Source organism: Gekko japonicus, unplaced genomic scaffold (assembly GCF_001447785.1).
Source record: "Gekko japonicus isolate JY-2015 unplaced genomic scaffold, Gekko_japonicus_V1.1 scaffold2653, whole genome shotgun sequence".
In the NCBI taxonomy this organism is placed as follows: Eukaryota; Metazoa; Chordata; class Lepidosauria; order Squamata; family Gekkonidae; genus Gekko; species Gekko japonicus.
In genome coordinates this window covers 161829-174218 of record NW_015165903.1, presented here as the reverse complement: position 1 = coordinate 174218, position 12390 = coordinate 161829, and the positions used below count along the sequence as shown (strand labels likewise).

The 12390-nt window shown below is 47.5% G+C and overlaps 1 protein-coding gene across 2 annotated transcripts in view; it reads left to right on the top strand.

The window, feature by feature from the left end:
* ACOT7 (acyl-CoA thioesterase 7) overlaps positions 1–12390 on the top strand; it is an 86947-nt gene that overhangs the window by 19926 nt on the left and 54631 nt on the right. For both annotated transcript variants that reach the window (XM_015411377.1, XM_015411376.1), the window contains exons 3-5: positions 2219–2375; positions 10311–10402; positions 11072–11186. In XM_015411377.1, coding sequence (XP_015266863.1) covers positions 2219–2375; positions 10311–10402; positions 11072–11186 — 364 coding nt within the window. The remainder of the gene's footprint in view (positions 1–2218; positions 2376–10310; positions 10403–11071; positions 11187–12390) is intronic.

Here is a 12390-nt window from a genome sequence, read left to right as displayed (position 1 = left end):
TTGGATCAGGCCAAAGGCCCGTCCAGTCCAACACTCTGTGTCACACAGTGGCCAGAAATACCAGTGCCATCAGGAGGTCCACCAGTGGGGCCAGGACATTAGAAGCCCTCCCACTGTTGACCCCCCCCCCCAAGTACCAAGATGACAGAGCATCACTTGCCCCAGAGTCCCTATCTATACCTTGTGGCTAATAGCCACTGATGGACCTCTGCTCCATATGCAGGTTCATATGGGCGAAGGTGGTCCCTTGGGTACCCTATCATGCTTGGCAGTTTCTATAAAGGGGAGTGACAATGTTCCCTCTAAGCCATGGAGTCTTGTGAGCAAAAATTCCGCATTGTGAGCTACTGGCATCAAAGTCGTGAATGAGCAATTTGGCTACAGCATCAATTAGTTTGCTCTGGAGCCTTCCTTCCTGAGCTAAGACAAAAAAATGTGTGAGCTAGAGGCTAAAAACCTGTGAGCTAGCTCACACTAACTCGGCTTAGAGGGAACACTGGTGACAGTGTGGCGGCTTCCCTCCTGTCCTCTCCCCCAAGTCTTGTTGAGGAGCCGCAGAACCAGCGGCAGGCATTCCTTCCAGTCCAGAGCTCAGGGATGTGGTCTTCATTCTCTCAAGATTGGAGTCCAGATGAAGCTTAACAAAACCGAGCTGTAAAGTAGGTACTGATCTTTGGCTCTGCCCCAGAAACACATTAGGGGGGAGGGCTCCCACTTTCAGAATCAGTTTCTCGAAGCCTCTGGCTGTCAATGATGGGAAAAATAGGTGCCAATCCATTTGGTGGCGGTGGCGTACGGCTGGCTTATGGCGACCCCGTTGGGTTTTCAAGGCAAGAGAATTTTCAGAGGTGCTTTGCCATTGGCTGCCTCCACGTCACCCCCCTGGTATTCCTCGGCAGTCTCTTATCCAAATACTGGCCAGCAATGTTCCCTCTAAGCTCTGGAATCTTGTGAGCAAAAATTCTACTTTCTGAGCTACTGGCACTGAAGTTGTGAGCAAATGATTTGACGACTGCATACATTAGTTTGCCCTGGAGCCCTCCTTCCTGAGTGTTGGAGTTTCAAGTTGCCTACACTTCAGTCATTACAGAGTTAAGTGTTGTTTGTCAGGAGACAGGATGTTGCGTTACATAATGTATTCTACGGCGGGAAAGTCTGAGGGAGTTCCTTAGCCGAATGAAGTGACCTGTAGCCTTTGTATTGGTCAACTAACAACTTGCTTGTGGAAATGCTTTGATCTAGCATTAATGTATTCACAAGCTTTATGGCCCTTTGTGTGAAGCACACAGGAAGTTTCTCTTGAAGCCGCCCTGATAGATAGGAAAGATGTAGGTGTTAGGTATGTGGTGCTGAAAGTGACTGCGAGCATGTAACCTTTTGTTTTATTTCTTTTTATCCAAAGTACCCTACCCATGCTTTATTTTGTTTTGTAGTAAAGATATTTTTCTGTTCACTAATGTGACTCTTGTGTTTGCAAAACGACCATCGATCTTGAATCTAAGAATATCAACACTGAGCTAAGACAAAAATGTGTGAGCCGGAGGCAAAAAAACCGTGAGCTGGCTCACACTAACTCAGCTTAGAGGGAACACTGCTGGCCAGGGCCGATCCTGCTCAGTTTCTGAGATCTGATGAGGCTGGGCTAGGCCACTACCTCCTATATAGGAGGGAGTGGCTAGGCTGGGCGGCCAACCAGGTCAGTGGATGGGGGGGGGGGTTAGCTGAATTGCCAATAGGTGGCACTAGTGCATAATGTGAGGAGCAGAAGGGATCAAATACCAGAGCACCGATGCCATTTCCTCGCGGAAGGAGCATTCGCAGGGAAAAGGGGAGAGCGTCTATTAATTACTTATTGCTTCTTTCACGATCAGAAGGGCTCGCTTGGCTTTGGGCGGGATTGGAGACGGCTTCCGAAGTCATTGCAGTAATTTGGCGGTCGCTGCCGATAAGGTTTTATGGGCCGCGTTTGGCTCTCCGCAGCACGGTTGCTGTTCTGTATACGGCTCTTAACAGTTGGGAGAACAGGCTGAATGAGAAGTTTTTTAAAAATTAGAAAACCTCTGCGAAAAGATCTTTGATGGCTGTGCTTACCCCCACCCCCACCCCAGAAATGAATCAAGCTAGTTTAGGAGGGCTGTACCGACTGTGTATGTGTTGTGTGTTTTATTTTCTTATCACTGTGTCATGCGTCAGCTGATTGCAGCTTTTGTGTCCCTAGGAACGCTGCGTGGCTGCCCTGGCCCGTGTGGAGCGCACTGACTTCCTCTCCCCTGTGTGCATCGGGGAAGTGGCGCACGTCAGCGCTGAGATCACCTACACTTCCAAACGCTCCGTAGAAGTTCAGGTGAACGTGGTCTCTGAAAACATCCTCACAGGTAAACCCTGCGGCCACGTGGCTAACCGCTCCTCTCCAGCTTTCATTTGCCTAAATGTTTTCTTTCCCAGCTTTTCGCAGACAGAAAGGACAGCTGCTACATCAAGAATCCAGACTTCTGAAACTCATCCTGCCTCTCGTTCTGCTCAGTTGGCAGGTTTCTGTGTTGTGCATCTCTATTGTCTGTAATCTAAATTAACACAAAATCTTGGGTTTTAAGACCTTGCAAGAATATTTCTAGTAGCAAAAAAACACACACCACTGGCAAAAAATGAACACACAAGCAAATAAGCAAGTATATAATGATCAATTAAGCATAACAACAAGTATAATATAAATCAAATAAGCATAACAGCAAATATAATATAATTCAGTTGGCCAAAGTGCAATAATAAAGCATAATAGAAACAGAGTCTACAGTCTTTCCATGTATCTACTCCAGCATAGAAGCAATATCAGAGTCCAAATTGGAGTGCAAGTCATCAAATTTTCTGAGCCATAAAAAGCCGACGCATAATCCGGATGCCTGATGCCGCGTTTCGAATAATTCTTATTCAAGCATGGCTGTAATGGGACCCAGTCTTAAAAGCTGGCATATACTAAGCCAGAATGGTCAGTCAAGGAGGTGTGCCCAGCAGGGAATGCTGGTTTAACTGGCACGATGCTGGCCTGGCCTCTAATCTCCCCTTCTCATTACCCCTCCTGCAAACATTCACTGGGGCAGAAGATTTCCTGACCTGCGTGACTGCAGCTGCATGGCTTATTCCTCTCTCTGCGATTTCTCCTCTTGATATAATCCAGCCATGCAGCCAGTGTGCCAAAGCAGGGTGAGGCACTGTTGGGGGTCTTCACCCGTGACCCCAGCACGGTGTTTCTCTTGAAAGAGAAACCATCATAGGTGGAGGAAAAAATGTCTTGTAGTATCACAGAGACAGAACTGGAAGGATCATCTGGCTGATCTCGGTATTTCCAAGCAGGGTATCTTGTACAGAGAACAGATCAACCTTGTCTTCAAAGATCTGCACCGGCTTCCTGTTGGCTTCCACCTACAGTTCTCCCAAGTGCTGGTGCTGACCTTTGTAGCCCCAAATGGGTAAGACAAGAATAGCTGAAGGACTGCCTCCGACTGTAGCATCTTGCTTGCCGGTGAAGAGCAAGCCAGCTACGTTCAGCGAGTCTGCAGGGTGCAGTGGTTAGAGCGTTGGACTAGGATTTGGGAGACCAGAGCTGGAATGCCATGGTGCCATGGAAGCTCATACTGGGAGACTTTAGACCCATCCCCCCCCTCCAAACCTACCTTGCTGGGTGATTGTGAGGATAAAATGGAAGTGGGGAAATGATGTGATTTGCTCTGGTCTCTACTGGGGAGAAAAGTGGGTATACCTATCACAATGCAGATGACCTTCCTCTCAAGCCCTGCTCATGGAGGTGAGGTGCCAGCTAGAGCACCTCACCTGTGGAAAACCCTCTTCCTGGAAGCTCACCTGGCACCTGCTTGACTGTCTTCAGGTGCCAGGTTCACACCACATTATTTGCCTGGGCTCTTACAGCGCTCCTCCCCAGTCGTATTCCCACCTCTTTTTGTTCAGGTCAAAATATTTATTTATAATATTAGCTAGTCACCCTGTTATGGGTTTTGTCACTTTCATTGCTTTTGTTGTGTTCCATAAGTTAACTCGCGTTAGTTATCGTGAGCAATTTGCCTGAAGAGGCAGCCAAGAAACAGTCTAAGAGTCTGCAGAGGATTCCACAAGTGCTGAAGTCACTTGAACAATAAAACACAAAAATTGGATAGAGACTGGTTCCGTACCTCCGAGGCTTTTACGGAAAACCAGTGGTATAGGATCAGAGGGGAGCACTACAAGCCCCACAGACCCTTTTATCAAGAATCTTGTAACACTGTGTATTTATTAGAACTCCCCCTCGAATTTTTCTGAAGCTGCGGCCCTCTTTACTTACACTTTTTACCATCATCATCCTCCTGTATGTATATTCTGCAGTTTTAGGTATGCAATTAAACTTTACCCTTTCTGTGCTTAGATGCCTCGATCCCGACTGTTCAGTTTCATCTTGGAGGCTTTTTTTTTTTTCTTCATTTAAGTTGTTAAAAATGGTTTGTTAGCAGCCTGGATGTGCTTCAAGGCTCAAGATAACATGAGCAAACGGATCAAAAAGTGATGTTCAAAGTGGCGCTTTGGAAATCCCGATCCTTTCCCAGATGCGCCATGGAATTTGGCACATGTAGCATTAAAGAAGATGAACTGCCTCCACATCTCTTTGCATTCCTTGTTCTCCAGCTCAACTCTCCTCCTCCTTCCCCCCCTCCCCCACTTCTTGGCATAATTCCTCGTGTCTCTGGGAACCTGTTCTTGCTGCCACCAACACGAGTCTGTGCTTGAGACCAATTGCGCTGACTAAAGTCGCAACATCCAAGCACTGGATTTTGTAAAAACGCAGCAGGTGCAGGAGAAACCAGATGTCTCGCTCAGTGCTCTCTGCCCATGTGTGGGAAGATGAAAATGGGTTGCCATGGTTACTCTGCCTTGAAAGAGAATATGCAGATCAAACTGGAGCCAAAAGTTCATCCCACTCGGTGACAGACATCACTGATTAACTGTAGGCCATTGCAAGAGCCAAGTGAAATGCCTATGGCATTTTTTTTAAAGTCATATATTTGAGGCTGCTTTTAAAGATGAATCAGCATGTATAGTCTTAAGTAAGGGAGAGAGAGAGAGAGACCCTGTTCCTCCAAATATTCACAGTCCAGCGCAAACAGAATCAGGCCATGGAGATGTCTTTAGGGCAAAACGCTATTATAAAACAGAACTTTTACAATGAGGTGCTTGTTTCTTCTTCAGATTCCAATTGGACATTAAACCTGGCTTTTCCATCCCTTCAATACAGGGATTTTGCTGTGAAGCCTTTCTATTGGGCAGCTGTCAAAAGCAGCCGAACAGCGATCAGAGGCCAGCAGAGTCCTCCACAGCGATATTGATAGGGCTAAATCATCTAGGCAACTAGGAATCTTGGAGGCTGCTTTTACCAGGCTGCTCCTGCCTATGATAGAGATCAGTTCCAGGTTAGACTGAGGCTTGCGTGCATCTCTGTGTCTTGTGCAGTAAAACATACTTTGAAAGGCCTCAGTCTAGTGATTTTGTAATATGATGCAATGGGTTGGATCCTGCCTGCTTGTCTGCAGCTAAGGAGGAGGGGCTCCTATGTTGTGGATCGTGGGACCTGCATGCAAAAAAACCCTCTGCTGGCTTCGGGCTGCAGTGAAGAGGGGGAGCCAGGCAAAAACTGTTTCCTGCCCACTGTACTTTTCCATCTCCTCTTCCCCTCCCTCAATGAATAATAAGGTTGAGCTGGTGTATTAACTTTAAATGTAGAATCGTAGCCTGGGCATGCTTACCATAATGGTGTTGTACTCTTTCAGTACCCGTAAAAGATGTCTCCCTCTGGTTTGTTCACATCTGTCCTGGCCACCTTAAAGAAAGGCATGAGGTCGAACTTATTTTGTTCTGTAGACTGCATTCCTTTTTCACTCGTCTCCCCAATGGGGGCCCAAAGTGGCTTACAACATTTTCCTCTTCTCCATTTTATCCTTGCAACAATCCTGTGAGATAGGTTAGACTACGTGTGTGGTAGATCAACAGTTTTCCATGGCAGAGTGGAGATTCAGAGTGGAGTGCCAGTTTGGTGTAGTGGCTAAGTGTGCGGACTCTAATCTGGGAGAACCGAGTTTGATTCCCCATTCCTCTACTTGCAGCTGCTGGATGACCTTGGACAAGCCATAGTTCTGTCAGAGCTGTTCTCTCAAGGACAGTTCTGGAAAGAGCTCTCTCAGCTCCACCCACCTCACAGGGTGTCTGTTGTGGGGAGGGGAAGGGAAAGGAGTTTGTAAGCTGCTCTAAGACTCTCTTCTTCTCTTTTTCTCTTCAAACTTTGGTCTCCCAGATCCTAGTCCCGTACTGACCACCACACCAAGTTGGCATTCAGACTTGGAGTATAGAATTGTGTGTCTACTTTGCATACTAGATTTCATTCTGATAGCAGCCTTTTACAATGTGTCAGTCAGAGGAGTTGGACCAACAGCCTTCCTTTGCTCAGCCGGTTCTGTTCTGCATTATCCCGGTTGGTGGGTTTTTCTGTCTGTTTCTACTGTTTGGTGCTTTTGCCTGTGACTTGAAAAACCAACACATAAGACCGTAGGCACTTGGCTCAGTTCCCTTTGGTGACCTTATCCAGGGGCTGCAGAGGGCAACCTACACTCTCCACAGTTTCTTCCTGATTGCCGTCCTGCCTCTTTTGACAGCTGCCCAACACAAAGACTCCACAGCAAAATCCCTGTGATGGAAGGGATGGAAAAGCCAGTTTTAATGTCCAATCTGGAATCTGAAGGAGAAACAAGCATCTCATTGCAAAAGTTCTGTTTTATAATAGCATCTTGCCCCAAAGATATCTCTGTGGCCTGATTCTGCTTGCGTTGGGCTGTGACTATTTGGGTCTCTCTCTCTTTCTCTCTCTCTCCCTTACTTAAGACTATACATGCTGATTCATCTTTAAAAGCCACCAGCATGTTAATGTCATCAAGATCCCAGGTCTGAAAGGCTGGCAGAAAAGGCAGGCTGAATCCCCCCTTCTTTGATGATCCTCGGTTGGAGTTTTAGGCCATATGTTAGCAAGGGTCATTCCTCAGATGGCGCCATTGCTTCCCTGCAGCCTTTTACCACATCTCTAACTTGAACATGTGTTTGGCTGCACAGCGCATAGCTTAGTGAAACACATGTCAGTGCTTCTACTTACCTCATGGGCAAAACGATGAATCCGTTCCCATGGCGTGCACTCCGGGGCATGCAGGGCTTCTGGGGAGGGGCCCAGGTTATCTAGCGAGGGCTCGGCACCTTAGCCCGCAGACCTCGTTCCCCCATCCCTGCTTTGCCCGCTTAAAAGTTTCCAGACAGTCGCAGCCTGCAGCGGCGACCGTGCCACGAATTCCCCTTTGTGCCCGTCAGCTCCCAGCAGACGCTGCCAAGGCAGGCCAGCCAAGCTCAGCGGTCGATGCTGTTCGTTTGACTTCCACCAAATGTCTCAATATTAATTTGAGTTTGGATGCAGTTAAGGGAAAGAGAGCGGCAGTAGGTGGAAGTGCGGTCGCGGAGGCTCCTGAAAGCATCAGCCCGGGGGATTTATATTGTTCCGATCAGTTTTTTGTTTGGGGGAGGGGGGAAAACTGCAACTAGTCAGGGGTCTTTTTTTTTTTTTTTGCATCGTTTGGGTCCTGAGCATGAGAGACTTCTTTAACATGGTTGTTGCTATAGCAACCGGCTCATCGGGATGGGTCTTTTCCCTCCCCACTGGACGGAAGCAAGTAAATCTAATCCCCCAAAGCAAAGTTGTCACATCCACTCCGAATCAGTGCAACGCGAGCATTTTTCTTGTATCGGAGGGACGAGGCAGTTGTTTGGGTGATTGGCGAATCCTTGGCAGGGTGGCGCGCATGCGGAAGTAACCCATTCTCTGCCCTCATGAAATCCTGTCATCTCGATACTGTCAATTGGCCTGTTTTGAATATTTTCCTCTGCTTCTGCCTGTCATGGGGGCAAGGCCAGTGAGGAGGTACACCTTGCCCTTTTGATCTTCTTAGGCCGAGGACAAGCAAAATGAGTCGAAAGCAGCAAGGCCAGTTTGGAAAGTTTCCTTACCACACTGAGTAAAAATGTACCCTCTTCCTGCCCCAGGCCAGAGCTCTGAAAAGCTGCTTGTCCGCATTTGCCCTGCTTCAAGTGGAAGGCCTCTGCCAAGTGGCTGTGAAGGATAGTTATGGAAGAGGCCTATTATTTATTTATTTATTTATTTATTTTTGGGATTTATATCCCGCCCCATCCAATATACAGCTCGGGGCAGCTAACAAACGCCATGCCGAAGTTAAAATATGCATACAAACAACAGCATAATAAAAACACTATATGTAGACATAACATTTGGTGCTTTGATAATTTACATAAGATCCAAGATGGGCGATGTCCCACACTGGCGGCCAAGTTCTTCACAGCGGGAGCGCCAGGAAGAATGTTTCCCCAGCTCTATTGGGCGACATCTATCCCCACTATGTGGGGTAGATGGTTGGAATATCATTGGTGGAATAGTGGCGGCGGCGGCTCCCCCTCAAAGGCCTGGTGGAAGAGCTCCGTCTTGAATGACACCCGTATTGTCCGCCAACACTCTTCTTTCCAGCAGTTTTGCAACCATTTTCAGTTTGTTTGGTTGTAAAGCAAGAGGAAGGATGAACATGTAGGGCAGGGGTCCCCAGCCTTTTTGAGCCAGTGGGTACATTTGGGATTCTGACACCGGGGGGGGGGGGGGGTGAGCACAACCATAAAAATGGCTGCCACAGGAGGAAGAGCCCCCAGGCACACCTGGGCAAAAGGAGAGTGTGAAAGAATGAAATCAACCCCGCAGTGACAGCCACCGCCGAAATAATGTGATTTTAATCTGCAAATTCTATCGGATCTACAATGGCCAATCAGAAGCCCTTTTTGGAAGAAGCCCCACCCAACCCCACCTGCTTTCTGAAAACACTTAGGTGCAAGGAAGCATATTGTCGGGCACCCTGGACACATTAGGGACCTATGATGTATAGAGATGAATGTCTGTGTGCTGTCCTAATTTTTTTCCCCCCTGCAAGGGGAATAGACCACTTAAAGTATAAGTAGATGAGCAAGCTCACAGTGGAAGCAGCATTTAATTGCCTGGTGCGATGTCGTGCCCACTCTTCCAAAGCCAGGATTGCAGGTGGGCGAGGAACCCACCGTGAGCACTGCTGAAGTGTTTACTGCTGGAGTTCAACGGCTCTCCTTCCCTTTGTGAAGTCTTTCCTCTGCAGCCCGAAGGCTAGACATGCACTTCTCTAAAGCAAAACCAAAGATTCTCTCTCAAGTGTGGAATTTTTTAATATAGCCCAAATATCAGATGATTACTTGAACTCTATTTTATTGAAATACTCAATCCCCGATGACCTATTGGTAAACGAAAACCAAAGGGCTAAATTGAAGGAATGGGTATTTAATAAGGATGGGCTTTTGAATCGACATATGGTAGTAAGTTGCCGTACAGCCCCCTTGTATAAGATCTTCAAAAGAGACCATTGTAGGACTGTATATCTTGAGAAACTAACTACTTTGGAGCTGAGAAGGGCTTTTACTGCCCTAAGGTTCCATGCCATACCTTCAATGGTTTGTATTGGTCGCTTTCTGGGTGCCCCTGCCGCTTCTAAAATATGCCTATGTGGTATGGATGAAGTGGATGATGTCGAGCGTTACATTCTGAGATGTTTATGGCACGAATCACTTAGGCAAAGGTTTATTTATCCTATTGTACCTCTGTATAATGGAATTGCTGAGCAGGATTTGACCGTGTTCTTGCTTTCTGATACTGATGCACATGTTACTAGCAGAATGGCTTTGTTTGCACTGGTGGCAAAAAAGATAAGACGGGGTCTAGGACTTACTGCAAGCTATTGATGTATATTTCTGTTGTGCTTTGATTTACTTTGTGCTGTTATGGCCAATGGCTAAGACAATAAACGAAACTTGGAACTTGGAATATAGCCCATTTTTCATACAGCAGCCGTCTTGGACATCAGTCCAGGGGCTTGAGCTTCCTACCTGCTGGCTTACAAACAAGCAAAAAGCGAACGCTGGAAGGGGAGCAGAGGGGCAAAGGAAACTGACCTTGTGGTGTTGGCATTTATACTGCCGGGGCCCAGTTGACCTGAGGGTGGGTGGGTGGGTGGGCTTCAGTGCATCTTACTAATAAGCGGTCAACATAATGTGTTTGATGAGCCTGAAAAGAGCGCATAGGTCATAAAAGATCTTTTTCCATTTTCACTCCATACCAAGCAATGCATTTATGTATTGTTTCCCCCCCTCCAAAGGTGTAAAGAAGGTGACGAATAAAGCTACGCTGTGGTACGTGCCTCTCGCTCTTCAGAATGTGCACAAAGTTTTGGAGGTCCCTCCCATTCAGGTAAGGCATGCTGGAACTTGGGTTGTTCATGTACTTGAAGGGGCAAGCAGAGCCGTTTGTATTGTCCTTAGTCCAGTTCTGCAAACAAAAGACGTCTATGCACATTACAGACTTATTTGTGCGTGGTTTTGTTTTGCTTCCATGATTCAGGCTGACAACAGCTGAAGACTGGGCCTTGTTGTTGTTGTTGAGAATTGAAGCTGTGGCGAGAGGATCTGTTTGTATGCTTGCCACCTGTGGTGATAATGACTCATCATGTCCCAAAGACTCAGTGGTTTATTCTGGCAGTTGCCGGGGGCCCTCCAACTGAGAGGCAGTGCTATCCTCTTGGTTCTGGATTCTGGGTCATGCACCGTCTTCCAGGACCAGAACGGGTTGAGGAGTCCGTTCCACCAACTTAACTCTGTCTATGGCTGATGATCTCCAACCCACATCTTTAAATAAAAGTGTCTGTTGGTAAATGCTTATGAAGCTAGCTAAGATGACAGTATTTAAGAGCTCTGTAATTAAATGTTGGTCCTGGGGTGTTCCTTTTTGTCTGCGACGGAGGTTCATGGCACTGGGGTAGAACGGTTAACGGCCAAGGGGGGGGGAGGCACTCCTTGGCTCCAGCTTCCGGATTTGGCATGCCACCTGGAGTAAACAGATGGTCCTTCTGCTTCCTGTCAGTACGCAGGGAAGGAGCAGGAGGAGGAAGGAAGGAGACGCTACGAGGAGCAGAAGCTGGAGCGGTTGGAAACCAAGGAGAGAAACGGGGATGTCATCCTGCCAGTTATCAATCCAGGTAAAAAAAGAAAGGAAAAAAATAGACCGTCCGGGTGACTTCATTCGTTTCCGTTCGGAAGCAACTTATGTCTTAAAATGATTATGCGCTGCTTTTCCCAGCAGCCTCAGGAGGTCAAGAAAGCTTACAGAAACCTGACTTCTTAGAGTAGTTCAGCAATCTGTTCTGAAGGGCTAGGCCCTCCATTCTAAGCTAGATACTGATATGAAAAGTATGTTCACTCTTATTATAATCCTCAGTCCTGGAGCACAGTGAATTGAAAGGTCCTCTGGGCATGGAGCAAGGGTCACTGGAGGAGCGTGTGTGTGTGTGGGGAAGTAGCTGTGAATTTCCTGCATTGTGCAGAGGGGTTGAACTAGATGACCCTTGGGGTTCCCTTTCAGCTCTGTGTTTCTGTGTCATCATAAGTATATCGTGTGAGATCAGAGGACACTGGAAAAAACTTCATACCAAGCAGGGGTCATTTCCTGCAGGAGCGCACAGGAGCGGAGCTCCGGCAGTAAAGAGCCCAGGGGGCGGGCACATGCAACAAGCCCCACCCCCTGCTCCCAGCAGCCCTCAGTCAGAGCAAGAAGCCACCACGTAAATTGCAAAGCCCCCCCCCCCAGCCACCGCGGTCCAAAACAGTCCAGTGGCACCTTTAAGGCCAAGTTTTATTCAGGTAGGAGCTCTCCCTCCTCTGCGAGGACAGACCTGCATGTTCCCTCCCCCCCAATAGCTAGCAATCCAAAACAGTCCAGTGGAGCCTAAGCAGTGGGTGTTGCCTTCTGACACACTTCCTGTGATGTCAGGGGGTGTGGCATATGCAAATAAGTTATGCTAGTGAGCTATGCTAATGAGCTCCTGCACCTCTTTTTCTACAAAATGAGCCCTGATTACCAAGTTAAGGCCATCCTCAGAAGGTGGCCCTCTGAATAATCTTGTATGGGGGGTGTTTAGAATCTAAGAAGACCATCATGTTACTGAAGAATCCTATGAATAAGCTACATTTTGATAGCAGCCACATTGGGATGCTGTGGTTCAAAAAGCACTGTTCAGAGGTGCAGCAGAGTTCCTTTCCTCTACCCTATTTCAGTTTAGTTCTTGGTGTGAGGAGTGGGGGGGGGGGATGGGAGCTCTTTGACAGGAGCCTGAATTGGTCCCAGAGTGGTTTTTTTACAGGGCTGGTCTAAATGTGTTCTCTTGGGACCACCTTCTTCATGGC